The sequence below is a fragment of the Fistularia commersonii genome, chromosome 31 (genome assembly GCF_037954325.1).
Source record: "Fistularia commersonii isolate RoL2024-O1a breed Wild chromosome 31, RoL_Fcom_v1.0, whole genome shotgun sequence".
Lineage (NCBI taxonomy): Eukaryota > Metazoa > Chordata > Actinopteri > Syngnathiformes > Fistulariidae > Fistularia > Fistularia commersonii.
The window spans coordinates 9,816,038-9,841,773 of NC_141314.1; the positions used below are offsets into that span (position 1 = coordinate 9,816,038).

General features: G+C 42.0%; 3 protein-coding genes across 7 annotated transcripts; 1 reads left to right on the forward strand and 2 right to left on the reverse strand.

Moving 5' to 3' along the window:
• The first annotated feature begins 414 nt into the window (after positions 1 to 414).
• Positions 415 to 13,597, forward strand: rnf44 (ring finger protein 44). Of its 5 annotated transcripts, none has more exons than XM_086178560.1 (11): positions 415 to 776; positions 3,492 to 3,684; positions 4,676 to 4,898; positions 5,059 to 5,178; positions 5,685 to 5,858; positions 5,966 to 6,127; positions 7,538 to 7,653; positions 8,257 to 8,344; positions 9,115 to 9,236; positions 9,316 to 9,415; positions 9,502 to 13,597. In XM_086178560.1, exons 2-11 carry the CDS (start codon positions 3,578 to 3,580, stop codon positions 9,562 to 9,564), a joined length of 1,275 nt encoding a protein of 424 aa, XP_086034686.1. In that variant the 5' UTR covers positions 415 to 776; positions 3,492 to 3,577; the 3' UTR covers positions 9,565 to 13,597. The 5 variants fall into 5 exon arrangements, with proteins under 5 accessions (XP_086034686.1, XP_086034683.1, XP_086034684.1 ...); XM_086178557.1 differs by having other exon boundaries at positions 451 to 776; positions 5,059 to 5,226; XM_086178558.1 differs by lacking the exon at positions 415 to 776 and adding an exon at positions 1,855 to 2,151 and having other exon boundaries at positions 5,059 to 5,226.
• A 727-nt stretch (positions 13,598 to 14,324) lies between these two features.
• On the reverse strand, positions 14,325 to 22,472 carry faf2 (Fas associated factor family member 2). The gene is made up of 11 exons (XM_086178556.1): positions 22,397 to 22,472; positions 21,499 to 21,567; positions 21,267 to 21,401; positions 20,172 to 20,248; positions 19,954 to 20,092; positions 19,179 to 19,264; positions 18,939 to 19,030; positions 18,329 to 18,506; positions 17,013 to 17,184; positions 16,776 to 16,919; positions 14,325 to 15,568 (listed from the first exon to the last, which is right to left on the reverse strand). The coding sequence occupies exons 1-11, from the start codon at positions 22,457 to 22,459 to the stop codon at positions 15,386 to 15,388; spliced, it is 1,338 nt and encodes a 445-aa protein (XP_086034682.1). The 5' UTR covers positions 22,460 to 22,472; the 3' UTR covers positions 14,325 to 15,385.
• A 780-nt stretch (positions 22,473 to 23,252) lies between these two features.
• Positions 23,253 to 24,999, reverse strand: pin4 (protein (peptidylprolyl cis/trans isomerase) NIMA-interacting, 4 (parvulin)). The gene is made up of 4 exons (XM_086178563.1): positions 24,863 to 24,999; positions 24,674 to 24,741; positions 24,452 to 24,571; positions 23,253 to 23,566 (listed from the first exon to the last, which is right to left on the reverse strand). The coding sequence occupies exons 1-4, from the start codon at positions 24,897 to 24,899 to the stop codon at positions 23,408 to 23,410; spliced, it is 384 nt and encodes a 127-aa protein (XP_086034689.1). The 5' UTR covers positions 24,900 to 24,999; the 3' UTR covers positions 23,253 to 23,407.
• Between the last annotated feature and the right edge of the window lie 737 nt (positions 25,000 to 25,736).

The window sequence follows — 25,736 nt, forward strand, 5'->3', positions numbered from 1 at the left end:
CAGTTTGATGTCTGAGATTCCTTGTGAACCACCAAGTTAAATACATGTTAAATTCCCCTTGCAAGTTTTTTTCCCCTTTCTTTTTAATTTTATATGTCTATCTATTTATTTAATCATTTTCTTTTACTTTCTTTTTCATCTATGCATTATACATTTCTCACGAACCGTTAACACTGTTAACTTCTGAATACATACAGAACGAATGTCCTTTATATCCTTTGCTTCCTCATCCCCGGTTGTTTCATTGACATTCAGTTCTACCTTGCCATGTTTATTTGTACATAAGTATATTTGTTTGTACTATTTATGTTTAATAAAAAAATATTTAAAAAAAACAACTTTTGCTCACTTTTATTTAATTTTTTTTATCTTTTTTTTTTTTTTTTTAATCCCCCGCCGACCGTGAACTTTTCCGTGCATTACGGTAAACATGGCGCCCGCTCCCTGCTCCGTCAACCTGCACCGGCGGGGGTGCGACGGCGAATTGCGCAAAACCAAAACCGACAAGCGGCGGGATCCCCCTTTCCAAACCCGCCAAAATGGCGAGGAGTGGGTTTTGTGCAAGCGCCGCTACGCCGTGAAACCCCGTCCGTGGGACGAGCACTGAGCTCTCGGGACGCGACCCCGTTCGTAGCACCTTCTTTCCGGCAGTGGTGGAACCCACGGAATGTTCCACCGGAACAGCTGACCACAGGATGCAGCACTTAGCCTGACGAGATGTGAACACAACAAGGGAGCGAAATCCGGCCATCAGATGTTTGCATTTTAACAATCAGGTATCCACGCCGCGGCTCTGCAGGATGCTTTTGCACGATCGGACGCCGTGGGGTTGTTTTCGCGGGGTGTTCGCGGGGGACGGTGAGACGGCTGCGGCTCGTCATCTGGCTCCAGCCCCTCCTTGTTTTGTTGCTACCGAGAGCGATGTTGTAATGTTTACATTTATGTTGCAAAGCCCGCTCTCTCCGCTTCCGCTCCGTTTCATTTGCAGCAAAGTGGGAAATGCATCCGGTGGGTTTGGACGGGGAACAGCTGGAAATCATCCGCAGCTTCGCGCGGAAGCATTTTTAATCAGGCGATTTATAGCATTTATAACCTCGTACTGGACAAAGTGGGCCTGGCAGCAAAATGTTGGTAGATAAATACATGTAAGGACACACGGCTGGATGACCCCGCAAATAGGAGACTGCACTGTATCTACATGACATTTCTGCAAATTGCTGGTGATAGACGTTCGCTCGCTTGGTCGTGCAAGCTCAATATTACATAACCGGCGGTGTATCTTCAGTAGGACACCACGGCCTCCAGTGAGAAGGGGAGGGGGATCCGGCACAGTGGCTTTTAAATGAATGGGTAAAGGTTACTGGAAAAAAAACACGTGGGGGTTGACAATAGTTATTAATGAGTAGTTATTAAACAGAAATTGTTTCGAGGCTTTCTGGCTTGAAATGTGCCACCTCACTTGGAAATCTCAAAGCTATTTGAAACATACCCAGAATCAGGGTTGCACTTCCATTACACCGTAGTTACTATGACTTTATTTATAAGTGTCAATAGCTGCACCGTGCAACGATGCCCTCCATGTTCTCCATCAAAAAAGTCTAAATAACAGCATGCATTCATGTGCATGCTTCGTTTCCATCAAACGGCTCATGCATTATCTCCAAAACATATATTAGATGTTAGATTTGAGCGTAAGATCGCCAGAAAGTGGAGGGAAACGTAACAGGTATAGAGTGAGCGTCTTGTTTGCTGCTTGTGTTGACACACCGAAGTCTGTCTGGATGGCGACTGTCTGTGTTTTTCTGCACGCTGATTGGCTGCTCGGCCGCGGAGGGGGCGTGGCTTCACCACAACAATGCATTTCAAGAAACATACCCGCGCCAACGAATGTTTCCTTGTCTTCCTCAACGACTTCGCCTCTCCGCTCGGCTAGTTTGTGTTTACCGTTCGGATAAAAAATAAGAATAAACACTGCCATCGAGGAGTAGAAAAGTTTCGGGGATTTTTTTTTCACCTCTGTGGAGCACGGAATCTATACGCAGCGGCTAGGGAGCTATGTTAGCTGGCTAACATTAGCTAGCGACTAGCAGCCCCATCCGGGACTTTGTCGGATACATATGCGGGGAGAAACGGTTGTCACCTGTTAGCCAGGTAAGGTTAGCCGGGACCGGGCGGCGAAGGGGGGCAAGGGGAACCGGATGGGGCGCAACATTTCGGGAACCGCAAAACACCTGCCGTCGCGCGTTGTTGTCGACGGGCGAGCAAACTAGCAACGAAAGTAAGCACTTCTTCTTTTATCAGCTAACTCACTAACGGGCTGCTCTTTGTGTTTAACTCGCGGTGCTAACGTCGATGTTTGGCCGGGGAACCGCCGCTAGCTCCCCCCCACCCTATGTGGAGCTTCACGACGCTGGACAAAGCGTTAGCTTGTCGGCTAAAGTTAGCCATGCTCCGTTAACTGCGGGCGTCGATTTTTTTTTTCTCCCCGCTTTGCAGAAGAAAACACCGGGTATCCGTGTGATAACTTCACACAATATCATCATTTGAAGGTCGCGGGCTGTGTTTGAGGTTAACAAGGGGCAATGTAACGGCGGGCTGGACTCTGGGGTCGAATGGAAGCCGTCCCGCTCGCCTAACGCATCTTTTGTTGTTGCTTTGTCTTAAGAGCACATGGCTTTCCATGTTTTTGTTCAGGCAGGCCACAGCGACCCCTATTCCCGCTGTTTCCTCCGATTATACACACTTATTATCGCAGTATTGAAGTATACACGATCGCTTTGAGCTTAACTTGATAGAATACTATTTTACATTTTGTAGCCTTAATAGAAACGAGCATTACATGAAGGTCAACGAGGCACACTCGGGACGAGCCGCTGCATTTGAGATTGCACACATCCACAGTGATCAGTATAATTTAACACCTGTTGCAGACGAAGCAGGGTGCTTTGTAAAATGTACTCATCGTTACAACAGCAAAGTACAGTTGTTATGTCAAACGGTTCCAGAGGGATTCCGTGCAAATGGATGGTCTACTCTCATCCAAGGCACTTTGAGTTTTAGGCCAAGTGAGAGAAAAGTTGAGGTTGAAATGGCGGTTGATGTGTAAAAGAGAACCCCTACAATAGCATTCACTTTCACAGGGTGAGCAAACAAGTGCGAAAGGATGCAAAATCCAAATGTCCCACATTATATCCACGCACAGGTGGAGGAAGTACAGCTAAGCCTGTAAATGTTTCTAATTTCATCTTGGGTAGTACTTAAATAAGTAAACACTGTCTGACTGCTTAAATGTTTTCCATCTTCTTTTCCTTCAAAATTATGAACCATTGTCAACTCAGAGAAGTTCTCATCCGTAACCCAGTCATGCTTTGGTGCTCAAACTATTGGTGTCTACCTCAAAATTATGAGGTAGATTCAATAATTGTGATTCTTCAGTTGTGTGCTGTATTCGATGTAGGATTCCTAATCTTTACCCTGGTGTGTTTTCACAGGGTTCAGACAATCAGAGGCAACATACAAGTGCCTCCACTGTACAGTTTCTTTTCCCAGAGTGTGACTCGTTTGCACGACGTCACCAATGCGACCATGGGAAATAGCAGTAAATAGGCTGCCAGCAACAGCCCCCTTAAACCCAAGAAGGGTCCTTGGAGAGCCCTGCAACGCTCCAGTGCACATCAGGAGAAGGTAAAAACCCTCCCTGCTTACCAAAGACATTTCCCCCGTCTGATAACTTTTAAGATTTGTAGTCTATAATTTAAAGTTAGGGAAACTTGAGCTCCTCTAAAAAAAAATTCTGGCCCCACATTGCCTTACTTGTAATGCCTTTTGCTTCTTGTGTGTTTAATCATTTAAAACATTGCCGGCGCTTGTAATGATACACAACGAGAGCGTTCCTAATTATTGAGACACGGACAGTCCTGTTTGCACAAGTTGCTTGAATTGGGATATTTGACAGATTAGAGACCCAGCTGATATTGTAAACAAATATGTTGTAATTTTACCATCTAGTGTAAGACTGGGTGGTTCTTATTTTTTCGCAATATTGGCTGTGAATAGACAAATTGTGATGTTTATTGACAATAACAATAAGTGGGGTTTTCTCTAGTCATTGGGAATGGTAATGACTGCCAAACACACTGTTGCTTCCATGTTCCCCTGCCCAAATCAATCTAAATGACATGTGATCTCTTTAAAACTAGGAGAAATTTTAACGTTCATCCTTAATTCACACCTGATGCAACATATTTAATTGTCGCTTTCATATTTCTGCCGACGTGCAAAACATCACCAAGAGAAAATAGCTTATACCTGACTTAACTAGTCAGTGCTTCATATCGCTGCACAAAACTGAAAAAAAAAACACGCAGCAGTTGTCAAAGAAGTTCTGATCCCTGAATGTGCAGGTGGACCCTGTCGCTTTCCTAGTGGCTAGGAGATCATCTGAGATTTGAAATCATGTTAAAATGACCATATATGAACCGTAAATGGTTACGTAACAATGAAGTTCAACATTAAGAGCAACAATAGGCTTGTTCTAAGCCAAGTCTGCATATTTCCTGTTTTGTTTTTTTTTTCGTGCAAGTGATGTAAATTGCAAGTAAACACGGATGAAATGCAATAAGTAAACCGAAAACTTGTGTTTCATGTTCAAACGTGTATTTTTATGATCTTTCAGCCCACCAGTGAGACGCCAGTGGGGTAGACGCGACAGACCTGCACTGCACACTTCCCTGGTCCAGGATGAGAATTTCCATCATCTGCTTTTCTCCCAACATCAACAACAGGTTCCTTTAGATGACTCCAGACAATACAGCCACACCAGCACACCACCACGCATGCTTCACCCTGCTGCCCACCTGCCTCAGCAGAGCCCCATCATGGTGGATCTGCATGACCAGGTAAATAACAGCTTGCTAAAACATTAGTGAAATAAACTGTTAATCAAGCGGTACATTTATATGAGAGCTATTTCAGTTGTTATGGGGTCCGTTTTGTAGATAGGTCCCTGTTTTAGGCAAACTTTCAACTAACCGCCCTCCCCCTTTAACCCCTACAAAGATGCACCAGGGATCCGTTCCGATATCCTACACTATTACGACGGTGACGACCCATGGATTTCCCATCCACACCGGGCAGCCCCTCCCAGGGTGCAACACTCAGCAGCTCCCAGCATGCTCGGTAATGTTCAGCGGACAGCTCTCTCTGCTCTGCTGCCTTCCTCCTCCTGTGAGTTTGAAAAGGAAGAGCCCAAAATGTCAGTGGCATCCATGCAGCACACCATACCAGCCATGCAGTCCGTCACTGTTCATGTTTTAAGAAAAAAAAAAAAGAAAAGAAATTCCGACCAATTGTTGTTTACTCTAAACTGTAAAGTAGCATAACTTGTGAATCCACGCTAGTTTGTTGTGTTGTGGAGTTGAATAGACTTAAGAATAATGTCTGACATTGCAGGAAATGTGTTCGGCAGCTATTTCATCAGCAAATGTAGTGTTGTGGGAGTGATGTCAGTGCTGTGGTTCAATGTCATCGTTTCATTGATGGTCACCACTCGGCTACAACAAGCTTTAATTATGCTGATAAAATTCCCGGAGAAGAGGTTTGCGGTGCTCGGGGCAGATGCTACCCGCCAAAGACAACGGTCTAACTTAAATAAATGCCCTTGTCTGTGCTTTTGTCCCCCTCAGCTTATACAGACATGTACGATGCAGCACATGCCAGTGTCTTATCAAGCCTTTCCACCCCTGATCTCCAGCGAACATTTTGTACTGCATCCAACTCCATCTGTACCCCCCCACCAGCCTCCACACCTTTCTCCTTTGAGCCAGTTTGTCCCTTTACAGCCTCAGCACCCGCGCATGGTCAGTAGGCCACATCTTGAATCCTTATCAATGAAAACAAAAGTCTGTTCGCTGGCTTGCTATTGTCCAGACACGTGTCTCATCGTTAACCTCTTTCCGTCTTTCAGCCTCTGCAGAGGATAGAGAATGAAGTTGACCTAAGAGGGGACCAGCACCCATTAGGGTCCTTCTCCTACCCTCCCTCTCATCACCCACCAGCGCTGCCTCCCTCTCTGCCCCTACAGTATCTTCCTCAAGAGCCGCTGCATCAAGAGCTTCCCTTTGGAGTGGTAAGACTGCCTCTTTTCTACCACTAAAGCACATCATATCTGTTAAACTGCACACCTGAAGTCCACCTTGACATGTAAAGCGATTTTTCTCTGCCCTCATTTGTGACGTTGGATGCACTCAAGCAAAAGTTTGCTCTAAAAGGACACCAAGCTCTGTCCTCAACGGACCACTTCCGAGTTGAGCCGGTATCCCCAGCGTAAAGCAGCGTCACTGTTGTTGATCTTAAATGGATAGTTGAAGGCCGCTCCCTCTGCTGTAATCTGACAATTAATTCTTTTTCCAATGGCCCCTGAATGGTACTTTGGGGACACGGGTTTTACCTACAAGTTACTCCACATTATCGATCATCAGAGCCATTGCCAAACCGCAAGTTACACTTAACCCTTAAAGTCCATGCTCATTTCATTCAAACTTCATTTTATTTGATGAAATGTGACATAAGATTTATGGCAAACTGTTGAAAGGAACAATAAGTAACCATAAACGTAATGTATATTAAAAATGAAAATCTAATTCCTTTTAGTTTCCAAAAAAAAACACTGCAAAGTTGAGGATGAGTGTTTTACTCGCTAAGTTTGACTTTTCAAACTTCCGCAACTTCTTAAGGTCACGTATCTGCTCTGGATCTGAAGTGTCCATAGCCTTCTCTGCGGAAGGGTGAAAAACTGCAGCATGTTTAGGCAACAACGGTAAAACAAATGGGTCAGCTAAAAAGAAAGCTGTGGCCCCGACACGAACCCGCAGAGCAAGACAGTCCTTGAGAGCCAAATGCCACTCATTCTTGAAGCCATTGGTGAGAGGTGTTCCTTTGCAATGTGTCACTCCGAGGCTGGATTTCCTCTGGTTGCACGCAGCTCACATCATTTCTTCATATGCACAAGATGTGAAACATCCTCTAGAAATTCATCCCGCCCAGTGGTTACAGTGTGACGTCCCTCAGCTCCTCTTGATTATTTTGAAAATCAGCAGTTATTTGCAGTTGTAGGTCTTTATTTCATGAATAAGCGGTGCTTCACAGAAACCCAAGATGTAATCGTCTTTATGCTGCAGCAAAGTGTTGTGTTCTCGTTTGGACCTCGCTCTTGTGTTTGTGGCTGTTTAGTCGAGGTGCATTGCAACAACTGTGGTTACAGTGTCAACAAGGCAGCGGTATAACTTAACTTTTCCAGTGGAAGGGAAGTGATTAGTTTGCTTTTCCAGGACTTACGCTTACCATTGTCCTTGTCACATATCTTGACAAATGTGTTGTGATTCTCATAATTCACGTTTCATTTGTATATCCCTTATATTGGTCAAATCTTTATATTATAGATTAAAAAAAAAACAATGCTTTCTCTTTTTTCCACGCTGACTTCTCTGCCAGGATTATTCCGTCTATCTTTATCTTGCTGCCTCCTCTCTCTCCCCAGCCATATCCCCACATGCTGCCCCGGCGAGTAAACGGACAGAGATACCGGTTGCAGCAACCACTTCCCCCGCCTCCGCCCCCTCCATCCTACTACCCAGGCTTCCTCCCTTACTTCCTGTAAGTACACGCACGGCCCGGCTTCGGAGACGTTGCCAATTTGTGCAACCATAATATTGCTAGTATTTACTCGGTGATAGATTGATACTCGGTATTCTGTTGATCTCAAATCTGAGAATACAAGTGCGGCAGAAGCGCAACAAACCAACAGACCCTGCATAGTAAAATAGTGGCAGTTGCACAGAGAAACACTGTACCTGTTGAAAAAAACGTTAAATTATCATTTAGAATTATATACCAAGTACAGACAAGATGGACAACATATGGAAAAGTGATGAATGTATAAACTGAAAGGTGCAGATTGTGGCATCAAGACAGTTAAGAATCAAATCATTGTATCAGGTTTCTTATTATTGTATTGATTTCACGTCACCGTGGGATTGTTTGAGCATCTTCTCGATTCCTCCGTATGTCCAGTACATGCAGAGAAATTGACAAAAAAAGCTGACTTGGCTTTTCGAGTTCAATCACAAGACTTTATATTATCACAATGAAGAGAAACCGCTGAGACTGGAGTTAAAGTTGTCGGTTGATATTTGCGGAGCGTCTGCTCAAAGTCATGAGTGACTTTGTGATTTGATGGTTCCTCCTCTCTCGGCTCAGGTCGATGCTTCCTGTGCCTCCAACAGCAGTGGGGCCGACCATCAGTCTGGACCTGGATGTAGATGATGTGGAAATGGAGAACTATGAGGTCAGTTGGAAAAAATCTTTTTGCTTTTTTTTTTTTTTTGTTAATGCCTTTAGTTTCTAAATGCACAGTCTTTCACAATAAAGAGAAATCCACATGTGGAGCAAGAAATAGTCAACGAAGCGTCGAGTTTGTTTAATGTACATGATTTATAGAGCTCCAATGACGGGGCTCCATCTGCCCTGGAACGAATCTTTGTGCCAGAAAATTCTATTCTACGCTCGTTCTCTTGTTTTCAAAAGAGCGCCTTGATTTTGTTTTATCTTGGTGGTGTTATTGAATGATTACCCGGTTATATCAGGAAGTGTTTCCAACTAGTTGGTCAACCCTGTTTCTAGCTTTCTGGAGAACCCGTCGCTCAGGCCCGGCTCACATCTCGACATATTCCCTTGAAAAAAGCCGGGACATGTTTGATATCCAAAGATGTCGAGATTCCTGCCTGAACCCGGTCGTTCATCAAAAGCTGTCCCTTTGTTAACCTTTGAGATTTGCGCTGAAACCCGAGACCGGCGCTCTCGCCGTCAGCGTGCCTCTGGCGCCATCATGTGATGCTTCCATCCGTGTGATTTTTGTTCTCCATCCTCCCGTAACCGGTTTTACGCGCTTGCGCTAAAGCGCACATGTCGAAATAGACGAATTTTATTTTTGCAGGATACCTGAAATTGAAGCGAAATAGCCGGTGATAAAACCGCACGAGTCCAGAGATTTATTTGAAACGCCTTCCTGTGAGGCAGAGCGTTAAACCGCAGACCCTTGTCTTCTTCCCGCTGTAGGCGTTGCTGAATCTGGCAGAAAGATTGGGGGAAGCGAAGCCACGTGGACTAACAAAGGCTGATATAGAACAGCTTCCGTCCTACAGATTCAACTCAGAGAACCATCTGTCTGAACAAACGCTGTGAGCCTCTCCCTCTCCAGTCCTTTCACGCTCCGTGAACGGCCGGTGTCGTAACTCTCTGCCTCCTCCTCCTCCTCAGGTGTGTCGTGTGCTTTAGTGACTTTGAGTGTAGGCAGCTACTTCGGGTATTACCATGTAACCACGAATTCCACGCCAAGTGTGTGGATAAATGGTTGAAGGTACGTCGACGCCGTCTCGAAGAATCATTTCCCCGCGTTCTCCGCCGTTGCTTTCGAAGCTCACGTTGCCGCTCTTCCGCCCCCAGACCAATCGCACTTGTCCTATTTGCCGAGCCGACGCGTCGGACGTCCACCGAGAGGCGGAGTGAGAAAAGTCTCTGAGTGCCGAACTGGAAACCTGCACACACCAGAGCTCGTCCCGAAGCCGGGGACACTTGCCACCTGACCCGCGTCGTCCAGTAAATACAGCTTACCGACCCACTTCTCCTGCCACTTCCTAAATAATAAGCAATCCAGGATTGTTACTGGAGCCTGCTGTACCTCTGCTGTGCTTCATTTGTCCGAGTTTCATGAAACCCACTGCCGTTTGCAGCTTGTTGCCAGAGTGCTGGGCTCGCCAGGTGATTCTTTCTCTGCCCCCTTGTTGCAGATTCCAAAGATTTTTCCCTACGATGAATTATTTGCTGCTTTTGTTTACAGGGTTTAATTTTTATTAAGTGGATTTGGTTGAGGCGTTTAATAAGGGGAATCCTGCATTGGAATAGGTGAGTCTGGAGGATGATGGGCTGGACACCTTGTGCAATTAGCAGACAATAAATAGGAGTACTTCAACATGGGTATCTGTGTTTGGATGCGACACCTGGCCATCATAGATGCATGTTCGTGTAGGTGTTGGGCAAACTGACTCGTTCGAAATTGTATGTTCTGCAATAATCTCTCATTCATTTGAAGTTTTTAGCCCTTTGTTGTTTTTTCGATTTGCAAATGCTATCGTGAACGCGTGAGTTGCTGTGGTCAAATGCGAATTCTGTTGAGCCTGAAGTGATGGACTGCAAGCGATGGGGAAACGCAACTGTGGGCGTTTCTGCTTTCCCAGAAAAATCCACTCTGGAACACAGACCTTTAAAAAAAAAAAAAAAAAAAAGAGAGGAAAAAAAAAGAAAGAAAGAGAAAAAAAAGGCAGCCCGGGATTAATGGACTGCATCTTTTCAAGGTCGTCTGGCATAACTGCACAAGTGCTACATCCATCCTCCACATCAGCATTGTTCCTCTGGCAAAACGTGTGTGTGTGCGTGCGTGCGTGCGCGTGTGTGTGTGCGTGTGTGTGTTTATCCTGTTCACAGAGCCAATGCATTGTGTAACCACTGGATACAGGGCAGCATGCTAGGATTTGCATGAACTGTTGATTCAGACTAGCAATATTTTAATCAAGCATCACCACCAAAATTTTCAAATTTAAGAAGAGACAAAGAAAGAAAAAAAAAATAAAACAAGTGCTTGCTCGGTTAGAAAGCAGTGCGAGAGGCGAACGAGCGCGCGGTCCCACCCCGACCGCTCTCGGGAGCGGGGGAAGCTCCGCCGACATCGCTGGGCGCCGGAGACCCGTGCAGAAAGTATCGAGGTTCCAATGAACATTTACGTCCTCCTCCAGAGAGACCGGGCTGTCGATTTCTTTGTGAGCCAAATCCAGTATACAGATAAAGCCTACTTTTCAAGATTTCAGATCTGCCTTCTAATGACCTTGACAAGCACAAACCTACTAATCCTGAAAATACTGTGTCATTTTCACTTGTTAAAAAGAAACTTACCTTTTTTTTTTAGTTCTTTGTTGTTTTGTTTTGTTTCGTTTGTTTGTTTTCCCATCTAAAGAAGATACATTGAAGGAAACAGTCGGAGCACTAACAATGTCCGTGTACGGTATGTGTTATATTCTGGTATCTTGGTCAGGTCATTGTCTTAGGCCGGTGTTGTAAAAGAGCGACTTTATGTACAGCTACAGTGTGAATGCTTTAGATAAACATTTAAAGACAAAAGAATGTTGACCCCCCCTCCACCCCTTGTAGAAGTCACTGGTGACGCTCCGAGTCGCGCCGGCTCTCTCGTATCCCAAAGTGACGAAGACAGGGTCGAAATGTCCGAGCTGGCGTGTTCGGCGGTGTTAGAACACTGTTAGACTCCCGTTCCCCTGCTTGCGTTCACACTTTTACAACAAAAAAAAAAAAAAAAATGAAAGAAGACAAAAAAAAAAGAGGATACATTTGGGGAGCGATAGAAAAGAGCAAACAAATGAACTTCTCTCGTCTCTTAACATCTTCCCCCAGTAAGCACTAACAGGCAGTTGTAACCTTTGCTTCAATGTGTAAAGGGATGTTGCCTTTTATTTCTTTACTTTTGTGTCTTAAGTGAATGTGAGTCTTTGACATGTGTGCCACCTTTAAGAGAAAAAAAAAGAAGAAGCCATTTAATGAGTTAAACCCACAGCTTTCAGAATTAACCTATGTGTACATATCTAGTTGCTGGCATATATTGTAAGTTTAAAAAGAAAAAAAAAAGAATCACTCAGGGCCTCTCAGTATATAAAAATAAAGGACAGCCGTCCATTTCAAGTGGAAAGGATGCCATGAAAAGGGTATATCTGAATTTAAGTTGGTCGTCTTCCGCTGACCATGAATGAGTTATGTAGTCAATTATAATATTCTGTTTTGTCTGAAATAGTAGGTATTACACCATTTAAAGACAGGCATGCAAGACGAAAAAAAAAATCAGTAAATATATTATTCACTGAAAAGAGGCGATGTACACTGCAGCTCATTACAAGTGTATTATTCAAACCTGTTTGACTTCTGTTCCTGTACTCAGACTATGTTCGGACATAGCCGTCGTGTCCCATTTTTCAAATTGTGCCGCGGCGCACACTATCCTACCTAACTCACTCCCAAATCTACTTCAGAGGTGTTTTGCATGATTTAGAGAAGAAAAAAAAAAAAGAAATGGAAAAAAAATCATTTTAAAAACAAGTGTGTTATAACGGAGGATTTCTTCAAAATCGGGCGGCGACCTATTTAACGGTGCACAATATGCATGCTTGTCAACCAGATCCCAACTGATTTTTAGCTCTAGTTGGCTTTGGGTTCTGGAGGTTTGGATCATAACGCTCAGCTGATAACTGCCATGCATTGTACTGCACATATTTGTAATAGAACTGAATGACTACAAGATTTTATTGCGCTAACTTCATTTTATAGGAAGAAGAGAAAAAAAAATAACGCTGGTCTTGAATCCAGAAATTCTTACATACATTGTCTTACTGTTATTGCCCTAACGACTGAAAATTACATGCTCTGAAACTACTGTAGTTTATCAAAAGCCATAGTGAAATGGTGCTAGATGTTCTGCTTTTAGGTATGGAAACTCAACTTGCGTGAATGCAATAGTCTGTCATGGATCCCATGTATTCTTAAAGCATGTTATACTAATACCCAGTGAGAGTCATTATAGTTTAAGGGATTAAAAAATACAAGTGTTGTCATCCTTATTCCAGTGTAATACTGTACCTGCCTATCAGGTTCTTGCTCTGTGTATCAATATCTTAAAATGTATTGTTCACATAAAGATTCATGTTAATATTAGCACTATTATTTTTGGATTAAATATTAAAATTGATGATATCCAGCCGCCCTAACGAATAAAAACAACCTCCCACGAAGGCTTAGGTAATGAGGCGATGTTTCTTTTTCCTCTTTTTTTTTCATATTTTTTAAGACAACTGAGAATAGAGTCTTGTAGTCTTTCCGTTAAGTTATTGAATAATCTCACAGCTTGTGTGGTGCGAAAAACGTGTTCCAATAAGCAGCTAAAACTTATTTAGGATTTGTGATTGATTGCTGCATAGATGCCATTAATCTTCTCCTCTTCCTTTCTCGTTTTCTTTTCCTTTTTGGTGGGATAGTGGTTTACTGTTCTTACTCTCCCTGGCCTCTCGGGGCCCCTGCCTGAACACCGGACTGCCCGCCCGTCGACAGAGCCAGGGTCATGTGTCCCGTGTTAGGCAGATGTTTTGCTTTGGTACTTGCACATTTACAGTTACCTCATTTTTTTTTCCATGTTTGTACGGGGGAAGGGGAGGGAGGGGAAGAAAACAACTAATATATATTACATATAGGAAATGGTTCTTAATGTTATAATTTTTCATTCCATTGGAATCATATTGTTTGTAGCATTTAACATAACTAGTCTGTGTATTATATATACACCTGTATACTGTATGAAATTTTTAAGATTTGTACTTTTTTTAAATGAAAGTTGCTAGTTATGCTTTACCAAGTAGTGCAATCATATTTTTTTTTATCGTTGTGGCTGATTGGAGAGGGTTGTTCACTAATAAATGTATGATGTATACCACTCACTGTGGTCTCTTTGCACAGCGGCGAGGTTATTTTCATACACGCTTCATATACCATGTCCTGCTCGCCATCAGACAGGAAACGCCGCCTCTTCAGGGTTTCAGTCAATAAGTCACCACTTCCCAGGTGACAGAACATTTGAAATATGCATTTAAAGCTGCCATGGGTTGTTGTAAGACCAATAAAAAGGGAATTATTAAGAAGTGACAAATATAAAAACATAATCAGCAAAGAAAGCAAGAGTAAAACAAAAAGCGTTGAAAATTAAGAATGACTACAAATTCAAGAAAAAAAAATGATTTTTTTTTCTTCCTTGAAATGTATAAAGAAACCCAGGGGACATTAAGTAAAGTAATGAGTGAAAGTTTTGAACATTATACAACATGAGGAATTTCTGCGAAAAAAAAAAGCATTGAAAATTAAGAATGACTACAAATTCAAGACGGAATTAGATTTCTTTTTTCCTTGAAATGTATAAAGAAACCCAAAGGACGTTTAGTTAGGTAAGGAGTGAAAATTTCAAACATAAAACAACACGAGGTTAACCTATGGTTATATAAGCAGAGAAGTTTCAACTGATTTAACGCCTAAAAAATCAGGATTCCTTCACAGATGTGCAGATTTGACGCCCCATCCTTTTACATGGATGGCCAGAGGATGGCGGGCTTTAAATATGTGGTCGCCGCAGCGGGGCATTGGTGTGGCACATTCTCAATCCACTCACATTTTTAAAATGTTTTTTTAATATATAATAGGGAAATTACATCTTTACAATAGCCCATTTAAATGTTACAGGCAAAAGCAGGCAGTTCTACGTAACCACAGGTGCACCCCGGTGCTGTGTCTGATGAAGCCGCATGGAAAACCTCTTTAAAATTCATGAGCTGGATGCAGTCTGCTCTTCATCATGAACCTGCATTTGGTCATTTGATGACACAAGGGCTTACAGAAGAAAAAAAAAAAGGAACAGTAATGTTTTTAGTAATGTTTTTTTTTTTAAATATCTAACTTATGTACAGGTCATGGCTCATTCAAAAAACAGGGTTCCCACACTTTCTAAATGTCCAAATCCACAATCCGCTCCCTGAAGTTGTACAGTTGCTCTCCGCACCGAACGGAATACAGATCTTGACGAATCAAACCCAAATGTGTACATACGGCCTTTTTTCGTCGCCGTGGAGAGAGCGTGTGTAGACTTAAGGCAAAAGGAGTGTTGAATAAGGACAAATCTTTTAAACATCAAGTCTTTGACGTTACAATACAAAACACAGCCAAGGCATTTACACTGTATAGAAAACCTCATGTCTCCATCCTGCATCCTGTCGGTATCAGTATGTATTAAATACTATGCTTTCCACGGACATTAATTTGGGATATGGTTCTGGTTTAGCACGTCGCTGAGCTACTGTTTCAGTATATTTATTTGAGGAATCGTCCACTGCAGCAACATTTATTGTTGAGGAAGGACAAGAACAAACAGGTAGCTAACGGGGGGAGGGGGTGGAAAACAAATGTCTTTTTCCACATGGAGAGAAAACAGTTCAGAGGAGGACTTCAAGAAATATTTATTTGATAAAATTCAAGACTTTCCAGGCTATTGGGAACCCTGTAAACAACCAAAAAAAAAAACTGGATGCTGGATGATTTGAATTTTCCAGGTTGGGACTTTTATCAATGATTCCCGGTGAATAATGGCCGTTTTTAAAAAAAAAAAAAAGCGGGGAGGGAAGCAGTGGGTGGGCATTGAAGGAGAATGTGTTCCCACATAGACGAGGTATGTCATTATTTAATCGTCCGTAAGATCCTGAACAAAGAGGACCTCAGAGCGGCTGAGTCCCGCCTCCTTCAGTGTCGGGGGGTTGGGCTGCTCCTCTGTCGGAAGGCAGGGTAGGACTCGGCGAGGGAAGTTTGTAACAATCTGAAACTTCTCTGGGCTTTCTTTCAAAGAGAAAAGGAAGTCGTATATTACCTGCGAAACAGAAATAATGCAGGTGAGTGACCGAGCGCGTGGTTTAACATGCATATCCCACTGTCACACAGCCAAAGCGCCAGTCAGTGCCCAGTATGAACGACAAGGTTGCAACTGAAACACCCGCAGCCTCTCAACACGGACTCACCCGACGTGTCACATCCTAGTCATTTTGTTGATCTGTTATTTGGAGGCTGTGATTTAGCTGGGAACTCAACAGTTGCGGGAAACTGTACTGTAATTTCTGGACTGGAAGCCAATCATTTTTTTGTCACACGCTTTGAACACTGCAGCTTAAACAGCGACGTGGCTAATTTATGGATTGTTACGTGCTTACGAGCTTCGTCCCGCCAAAAGCCTGGTCACATCGGACCAAAGAAATGACACATAAACACAGCAGAACGCATGTGTGACATTGAGAGCAACAACAAAGCGAGAATAACGAAGTTTGTGACGGAGGAATTCTGAGGCTCTTTAATTCCACCGAAGACTTTTCAGTGCCAGATGAAGATGAAGATGCCGATCAATGACTTTTCCTGGTAGCCTACCGTATTTTTAATATTTTTAAACAGATGTGTTACAGGAAAAAAACATTGGCGGTAAAGCTGCTCCTCGGTAATGGAAGATCTTTTTAAACATTAAATACATACCAAATTTAATTTAAAAGTTTTTAAAAAATCTTTCGGCGTAAATATCTCACGTTACAAATGGAAACGTGCTTTTTTTTTTTTTTTTTTTTTTTTCAAATTTAACCTGGACAATTTATATTTTATTGTATTTCTTATTCTCCCTCCTTCCTACTATTATCTATTACTGTTTTTGCTTGAAACTCTGGCACAACAATTTCCTTCAGGATAAATAAAGTTGTTCTTATCTTATCTTATCTTTAGTGGGCGCGGCTTCTATTCAGGTGCGTTCAATGGTCTGAAAATGACAGTAAATAAAAGGCTCGTATTTCTGCGCATCAGGAGTTTTGACTGAGCAGACAAGAACTACATCCCGTCGTAGAGAGTTAGCGAAGATAAACTAAAATGATGACCAATGCTCGTGACAGAAATGACGAGATTGATCCCACATTACCAAGGAGCAGCTTTACTGACAATTTCCATCTGAATTAAAAGAATTCTCCATTGAGCTCTTACACCTTACATGGTTTTACTTTTGTTAAGTTTCCCGCCGGAGATCCCCGGCAGACAGCGGGACTCACCGTCAGAGACTGCCCAAAGAGGAATCGTCTCTCTACTCGCGTATCGTTGGGCAGCTTAAAAACTATTTTGACGCTCTCTGGATCGTCCGTGGGTGGCTCCGGGGGGAGACATTCAGACTTCCTCTCTTTTTCCTCTTCAAGTTTCTGCAAGCGTAAAGTTTAACGAGAAAGTGTGACATTAACTTGGCGGTTTCATTAGGGCCTCCGTAGGAGGGGGAGCTGACAAATGACACTTACTCGCTGTCTCCTCTCCTCTGCAAGGGCGCTCTGTCGGACCTTCTCCTCCTCTTGCCTCCGCTGCTCCTGCTCCTCCCTTTTCTTGCGTTCTTTCTCCTGGTCAGCGCGGAGCGAGGCCAGGTAGGCCTCATCCTGCTGCTGTCTTAGCACTTGGGTCTGGCTCCTCTCCTCCCTAAGGGAAAAAAAAAGAAAGAAAGAAAATCTCAACGAAATCCAACCTCAGATCGGCCGTAAACAAAGGGAAATGGCTTCTTTTGTTATATTTACAGCCGAGCGCCAGAGTTTCAAAAACTTAAGATTAACACGAACATGTTCTGATCCATACGTTCTTCTTAACGGTTCCTACGGTGAGTAGATTACCATGAATCAGAGCTTGAATGTTGCTGTTACACAGGTATGAAAATAACTTTTAAAACTAAACCTAACTAAAGTGATGATCATTGCTGTACCAACAATTGTATCGTTGATATTAATGATAAAGTTCATGACCAATAATCGTCTAATCATCAGATTTACGATCAAGAGTCAATGTAAATTCTATTTGTCCACAACCAGTGAAGAACGGCTCCTCCTGCGGCATCAGGACGGCTGTTCTGCTCTATTTTCAGCTTCAATTACGACCAGGAACAATAACAACGTCCGGCTTTGGACCCGGGATCACGTTTGCTCAGTGACGGCATATTAATGAGATCTATTTACACCCATCTTTAGGAGCTATTCGGTGTTTGACTGCTCCAAAAGATTAGCGGCTTGTGAATGCGCCGGGCCTAAACTGGGAAAGCGTATCTGACAGGGATCTAACAGGGATGTGACTGCAGGCCCTGAACACCAGGCTTTGTTTTGCTTCCAGCGCTGCTTAGACCATCAATCACTGGCCTTAAACTGGTATTGATGGAACTCTCCCTCTCCCTCTCTTAGTGCCGTATCAGTGACATTGGCCACCATGCAATATTAGTCCTCTGTTTTTGATTGACGTCGTCAAGGTACGACTTATCTAATGCTGTTCTCCATTGTTGGTTTTGCTTGATTTACTGTCGGTCTGTGCCGTAACCTTTTCCGAGGAGGCTTAGGGAACCCCCGAGTCTTGGGAATGAACTCCCCTGAACAGAGCTTGCAATGTGATTTTCATGGCATCATCCCTATTTATAGGACCGCTTTCATTTAAATAGTTGTCCATTTGTAATACATGGCAGTCTGTTCCATTATCATCCTATGCCGTACGGCAATGACTCTTTTCCTCATGTGCAGATCGTAAACTCTCAGCACTGAACAGATGTTTGACATCCAACCGTCTTCACTGTGTGAATTTCCCATACCGTTCAAGGCGCTCAGACATCAGATATGTTTGATTGGCGTCCATGATAAAGATGAGCTGATTGATCAAGTCCTCTGGCTGAATGAGACCCTCCAGTCTTCCCACCACTGTCATCTTGCGGTCCTTGAGCATGATCATGGCCAGGAAGGGGTAGGTGTTCTCCCGCAATGCTTGGGACACTAAAACATACCAAACGCATCATGTACATAAGTACGCACTGTGTAAATAACCTGTCTATTTGTATTTTTATAAAAACCTGTACAAGCTCCGAGCCAGGAGCTCTCATCACAAAAATGTCACTGTGCCTGCACGATGACAATTCAAAATCTTGATTCTTGATTCAAACTTTTATGCGTAATTGCTACTACTATCGTTTTGGAAACGATACCCCAAAGAAAAAAAGACAAAAAAAAACAACTGCAGTCATCATTGTATCATTATAATCACGCTTGTTTCGTTATATGTTTAGCTCCCACTCACTGACCATGGGAACAAAAAAAAAAGGGGTGAAGAGAATTAGATGGCACTAAACACCGCTTGTACAAAACTAGCCAATTTTGGAAATTCCTTTTTTAAGCAATGATCATATCTCATTGAAAGAACTGGCGTACCTCTGTAACCCTCAGGCTTGCTGGTTGAGCAGGCCCAGAAAAGCATTCGTGTGTTGAGGAAGGTTATGACCTCTTCTGTACATAACGTGGAGCTACAAGAGAAACCGACAGCACAAAGAAATGGATTAACAAACAAAGGTTTGCCTTCCTGACACGCGGCAAAGCTTATAAGCGCCTGACTCACAGAAACAGAAACCACAGACGTGACGTATCTAACTTTGATGAAATCGTGTTACGTACCGGCAAAACTCATCGGTGTCTTGATGGTCATCCCCATGAAGATACACTAATAGGTAGCGGAGCTCCCGTTTGGCATCATTCAGCGCCTATGAAAATAAGGCACTGAATTACTTGGGTGATTTGGGGGGAAAATATTCATATTTCCATGTTGGTGTTTTGCCATTGAAGAAAAAATTCTCATCTCATATGAACAGAAAGGCCCAAGGTTGGTTCTGGTTACAAAATTAGCACTCAATATCAGCCATAAATCTTTGCTGCTTGTTCATAAAATCTTTGCTGCTTGTTCATAAACAGAAATCTATCAACATCTTTGGGGACGGGATCCGCCGTTGTTTCCCTGGACAGCTTTTTAGTGGAAAAGGAGAAGAATATGGCAGGATGTCCAGATGTATTCTGCCATGTTGTGGGGCAAATAGAACAAAAACACCATTGACCACTGCAACAACATCCTGTTTAGCCCTTGGTTAATGAAATCCTAACAAAACAATGTTACCTTGAGCCTATCTATAATTTTGGAATGTTGTTTATATAAAAGAATTGAATTAGGAAAGATAAATGGGTCATTTAGGTACCTTCATGACTCTCAAAACAAACAAAGCTCCATTTTTTTACTCAATGATCGATGCTACACTTGCAAAATTGAAAATGTTAAAGGCCTTTCAATGACAGTCCAAATAAAAATATAAAGAGTAAAATATAATTTTAAATGACTCAAAGTAGAAATAAGAAAGGAGGGGGGGGGCTGGAAAGGACATGTGGATATCTCCAAGCTCACCTGGCTGTATGTTCCTTGGTAGAAAACAGGATGCGAGTGACCATACTTCTCTTCAAAACTATGAATGAAGGACACAACATCTCCGACGGGGTCTGTGACACGACCACGGGGATCTGGCCTGATGAACCGCAGGGCAAATCTTGAGAGGAACAAAAAAGTATACATCAATAAATATTTACTGATGATCGATAGTGCGTAAATGAATGAGTGTGAATTACCTGAATATGTCCAGGAGCGTGTAATATGTCAATCTGAAAGGTAGCATTATCAAGTAATAACTCCATCCTAACAATCCCTGAAAAATACAAACAACATTGTGAAAAAAAAGCTGAAATGGGGGACAAATTTACAATATCAGGGTTCTTTAGACTGTCTTACTTCAACACATTTCAAATGATGAAAATAAAACCTTGGAGAAATGGTACTCAAAGGATTTATTTAAAAGTCACTCAGTGTATTATATGAGATTTTTGTCTGAGGGCCAGCAAACATTGTGAGATTTTCAGTGACGCTGTAGTAGCAACTTCAGTCTAAATCACACTGTAACAAATATTGTAAAAATGATTCTATGGGTTTCCAGGATGAGTTATTATTTTACAGACTAAGTGATAAGTCTCTGAAAATTAAAACATTTTGAATACATTTTCTTAAATCAACACTGCCAAAATTTCCATTTGCAAATGAATATGATTTACATCAAAATCAGAGAAGACAATGTCATCTTCCACAGCCAGATTTTTCAAGGTAATAACCATATTCCTCTAAATTTTCATGAGTTTTTAAAGCTATGAAACTGATCTTGAGAGCCTGTGTGTCACAGTAGAGCAAGATTTTTACTGAGAAAGGACACCAAAGTTACCATGTTTTTACCACAGCAGTGACAACGTAGCACTTTTGGTAGTCAAACTAGTTTGAAGAATAAGATAAACTTTATTCATCCACATAGGGGAAATTCCTTTGTCACAGCAGCGTAACAGTTATGCCAAAAAAGAAAGGAAAATAAATATGAATATAAATAGAAATAGAAATAGAAATAGAAAAGCAGAAGACAGAAGATAGCAAGACATCCACGAATAAATAGACAGCAGATGAATAGACAACAGACAACGACAACATCAGGGACAGCGATGGGGAACATCAAGGAACAGTGAGGGTGAAAAATATACAACCAGAACTAAACAACAATACAATACAATATATGTAATGATACACATTTCCCTTGCAACAGCAGGATGTTAATGTATTTGTTCAGCGCGGAGACCTTAAAAAAAGATTTTCTGCAAAAGCGGGGAGATGTTTGGCTGTAAACCTACCCTCGGTTGTGGCCTTGAGACGATGTAACTATAAACTCTATGGTCTGCTGTATTGACCTGTAGTGGTCTGGACGGTGGAGGGTTAAACACACTGGGCACTCCCTCCTGCTCATTAAGTCTGTCTTGCACTGCTGCCTGGAATACATACATGTGCATTTAAGGGAATCACACTCGATAAACCAAAAAACATCTCGATATTCATTCGTGCATGATGCAAATAAATTGAATTTACCTCTATGTTCCAATTGTGCTGTTCTAATGTTCGACGACATTGGTCCATTGACTCCAAACCAGTGAGGTCCTGCAAGAGATGGGATTAAATCAGGATGAAGCCAAAAAAGACTTTCACTGGGCCGGATTGAACACATTTGCTTTATCTTAAGGAGAATTAGCTTCTGAGCTATCGGTTGCATCTGTCAAGCTCTCATTTAGTTAGGAGAGGCACATTTTGGTGTGTAGATTAAGCCGAACATCTGCTTGTTCTCAAAAATGTGATGTCCATGGGGGAATCGCACAGGAACGGGCCAGCTATATAATAACCAAGTGGTTTATTGACTTGAGGCTACTAAAGTCAGTGTCACTTGGAAATCCGCGGCAGGCCAGATTTACGGGATGAAGTCCCGTCACTCCTGGTGCCACGGAATATTTGAAATTAATCGGAGCTAAAAAGCGAAGTGTGTGAACTTCAGTGGCTGCTCGATCGTGATTGCTGTGCTAATATCAACTTAGCAAGTGTGAGGGAACCGTGAGATGTATTCACGGTTTAGCTACGATAAATTGCTCAAAGTCGACATTCGCTTTAAGGATGTGCTGTGAGCAGTTTAGTTTATAAAGATGCTGTGCGGGTTCGTCTTTAGTTGTCATTTAACTCACGGTAGACAATTTAATTGCTCCCATGGCCCTTAAAGTCTGCTAACTTAATAGGTAGATAAGCTAGTGCTAGCCATCTTTGCTAGCGTTAGCTCCTGACTCAAGTTGACGGGTAACGTTATCGGAGTTGACTCTGCAAAAAAAAAAAGGATTTTTACACCTCTGGTGATTTTGAATAAAAACCCGCCGGGTGTCGGCGCTGACCGGCTGATAAATGATACCTCCGGCCGTAGCGGAAGGGATAAATGACGACTGTCTACCTGGAACTGAAGGAGTTTTTCAGTCTGCGCCTGAGATAATTCTGGTTCCTCTGGCGCCGCCATCTTACTTCGCCAATCATCTAGCAAGGCGTAACAACGTCAACCGTCTTTTCCCGGTGGTGCTGAGCGCTCGTAGGGCTGCCGGCCGGCCGGGCTGCTGCTGCTGCCTAGCGGCCTGGATGAGCGCCGCTCCCCGGGGCCGCCCCGACCAGCCGCCAAAGGTGATTTAGGTCCAAAAGCTGCGGTGTCTCCAAAACAATACCATTAGTGACTTTCCAACCCTTTTTCCTTTTATTTGAAATTGCACCTGTTAGTTAGAAAACACCAGGGGGAGTCTTTTGTACATGAATGGAAGGGTCGAGGGTCATTCTTCGGTCATGCATAAAGGGAGAAAACTTATAAAAAAAAAAACCTCCAAGTATGGTGCTTAGATGTGCATTGGCAGCACATTTTCCAATTCTTGCATGTCATTTTAATTGCACCTGAGCAAAAATGACCTCTGACGATTTAAACAGAAAGTGATGGTACAAGAATCCAGATTAACCCATCCGGATGAAAGACGTCTGACTGCACAAATTTACCACTTACTGAGTTTAAAATCTGATATGTTGGACTTCTGTGTCTTTTAATGTAATTAAAGTAGCTCCTGTCTCAAAGCACTGAAAAATTCAGTCCTTGAAGTCTTTCAGCTTGTCGTATATTCCAGCATGTACAGTACTATGTTTTGCTAAATATATTGCAATTGAAATGCCTTTTATCCCAAATGAATTAATTTTTAGCACATTTTTGGATATAATTATTATGTCTGTCGCTACATACTCTGGCCATAATAAAAAATGTAAATTTTACACAGAGAAAGGTGAGAGCTCTGTTTATTTACGTTTGTTTTTTTCCTTCATGATCTAAAACAAAAATTCACTCAAGAGAGTAAAACCAGCAAACCTTTTTTTAATATGACAAAGCACAATGTAGAATCTGAAAGTCCAAAATTCCTGTGTCGATGTATCTTCTTCACTTTTTTCCCTCCACCATAATGATGTGGTACCCAAACTTGGTCTTGACAGGGGGGTCTGTGTACACAGGTTTATCCATGGAACTGACTGGCAACGCAAACGCAGCATCCTGGAAAGGTCCAACCATTGATCCTCTTGTCATCCATCCCAGATCGCCCTATTACCAGCCAAAAAGAATAGTGTAAACCCAAGGAAGTACACCTGAAAAGTGTGTTTGACTTTGCAAATAGTTTTACTGTCATAAGTGTGTGTGCTTGGAACTGATCCCAAATGATGACTGTCTGGATAAGGCTTATAAGCCACATTTATCAAGCTGTAAATCCACTGTTTTTCCTCTGCAGTACAGTAGCAGAGTGAATATCTTCAGCTTGAAAACCATATATATTATATATTATATTATATAATAGATATATTAGATATTTTAATGTTATCCTGTACTGTAAGGATAATATAAAATCAGTCTGACATGCAATTTTTACTCTGAAACAACAGGAATGAAAGGTAAATACTTTCAGGCAATAAATTGAGAAGTTATCTGTTATTTAAATGTGATATGTCTATTGTTGACTTTTCAAAAACATTGTGCTGCATAAATGTAGTTACATCGTCTTTGACAAATGCTCACTCTTTGGTTACATTTTTCTTTCAAATTGGTTGAACATTTTTTGGTGATGAATTTCTTTTTAAACGGGTGTGAGGAAAAAAAATCCCACATATAACTAAAAGCTGACCAATATTACCGAGAAATTACTCGAACCCTCATGTCAGACCATGTCGGATTAGTTTTGTTTATGAAAGGCAACACTCGTGAGCAATTCATAAAACCTTCATTCAGTAAAAGTGTAATTTAGTATATTGTGCAGGGGACACTCAGAGCAGTGTGTGTGTGTGTGTGTGTGTGTGTTTAGTAAAGGGAAGTGTTTTTACACACCATGAATCTGTGCTTTTTATAATTGATAAAGCAAAGGGGAAACTAAACACCATATCCTCCTTGCACATACTTCCCATTTCTATCAATCACTGAGTTAAATAATGCCCTTACTCCTTGTCTGGCTTTGTCTTCGCTGTACTGCGTGGCTACTTCACTGAAACGAACTCCAGCCTTCAGTTTCTCCATCGCCTCCATGCATTTTCCATGTTTCTCACAGAGGACGTGTCGGACCTTTGACAGAGGCAGAGCACAACACAGTTCAGCTTCTGGTGCCATATCGGAGGGGCATCAAGAGCGGCTCTTTTAACAAGAACCTTTAACGGGGGGTATTACTTTCACTGCAGTGCCTCCTTTGGGTGTTTTCTCTTTCTTTTCAGCATCTGCACCTCCTGAAGCAGCTCCTGCACAGGGAGCAACATCACTGTGACACACGGCTAGCTTAAACCATTTCGGAGCACCTGTATGCTAACGTTGCGAGTTACCCTTTAGTAACCCTTGAATTATTAAATAATGAACACAAACCTTTTCCACCTTTGCCACCCTTCCCTTTAGGAGGCATGTTCGATTTGCCGTGCTTTTAAAATAAAGTTACTGTGAAAAATGAAGGCATGGGACAGCAGGCGCCCAGTCTGGTGTGATTGCTATGCGCAGAAAGCCTGCGCAGAAGGAGAGGGTTATTTCTTCTTCTTTAGCAAAAAAAATAAACGTCAGTCCTTGGTTTATACCGCCATCTAGCGGACAGGAGGGTAAATACAGCCAAAATACCAAAAAGGCCTTTTTTATTTTTATTTCTTTAATTTTATTTTTATCCTTATTCTTTTTCTACATTTTTATTTTTAATCATTATTTTTATTTATTTATTTTTTTTTACAAGAATGTTATCGAACTCCAATTCAAGTCTCGTCTTATTAAATTATAGTTTTCCCTCCTACATTTTTAACCCATCACATTTTGAAATTAAATTCTGATTCTTTGTGTGAACCTTATCGTAGAACATTAAAACTGAACATGATACTAAAATAATTTCATGTTACTAGTGTGGTTTCTGTTGTTTTTTTTCATCATGCTCAAGTGTTATGAGGCAGAGAAAAGTAACAGTCACAGTTACAGCCAGCTTTTTTCAGCGATATATCCTCCCCGCTGTCTATTTATTCATGGATGTCATTGCTATTTTCTGTCTCGTAACCGTCCCTCTATCTATATTTATATTCATATATATTTTTTACCCTTTACTGTTACGCTGCTTTGTCAAAAGAATTTCTCCTATGGGGATCAATAGAGTTTATCTTATCTTTTAATACATTGCGTCATCATTGAAAACAAAATCGGTGAAGTCATTTGAAATTTGAATTGGAAAGTTTTTGTGAAGATCACTGTTGTAAGTAAATGTTTTTAG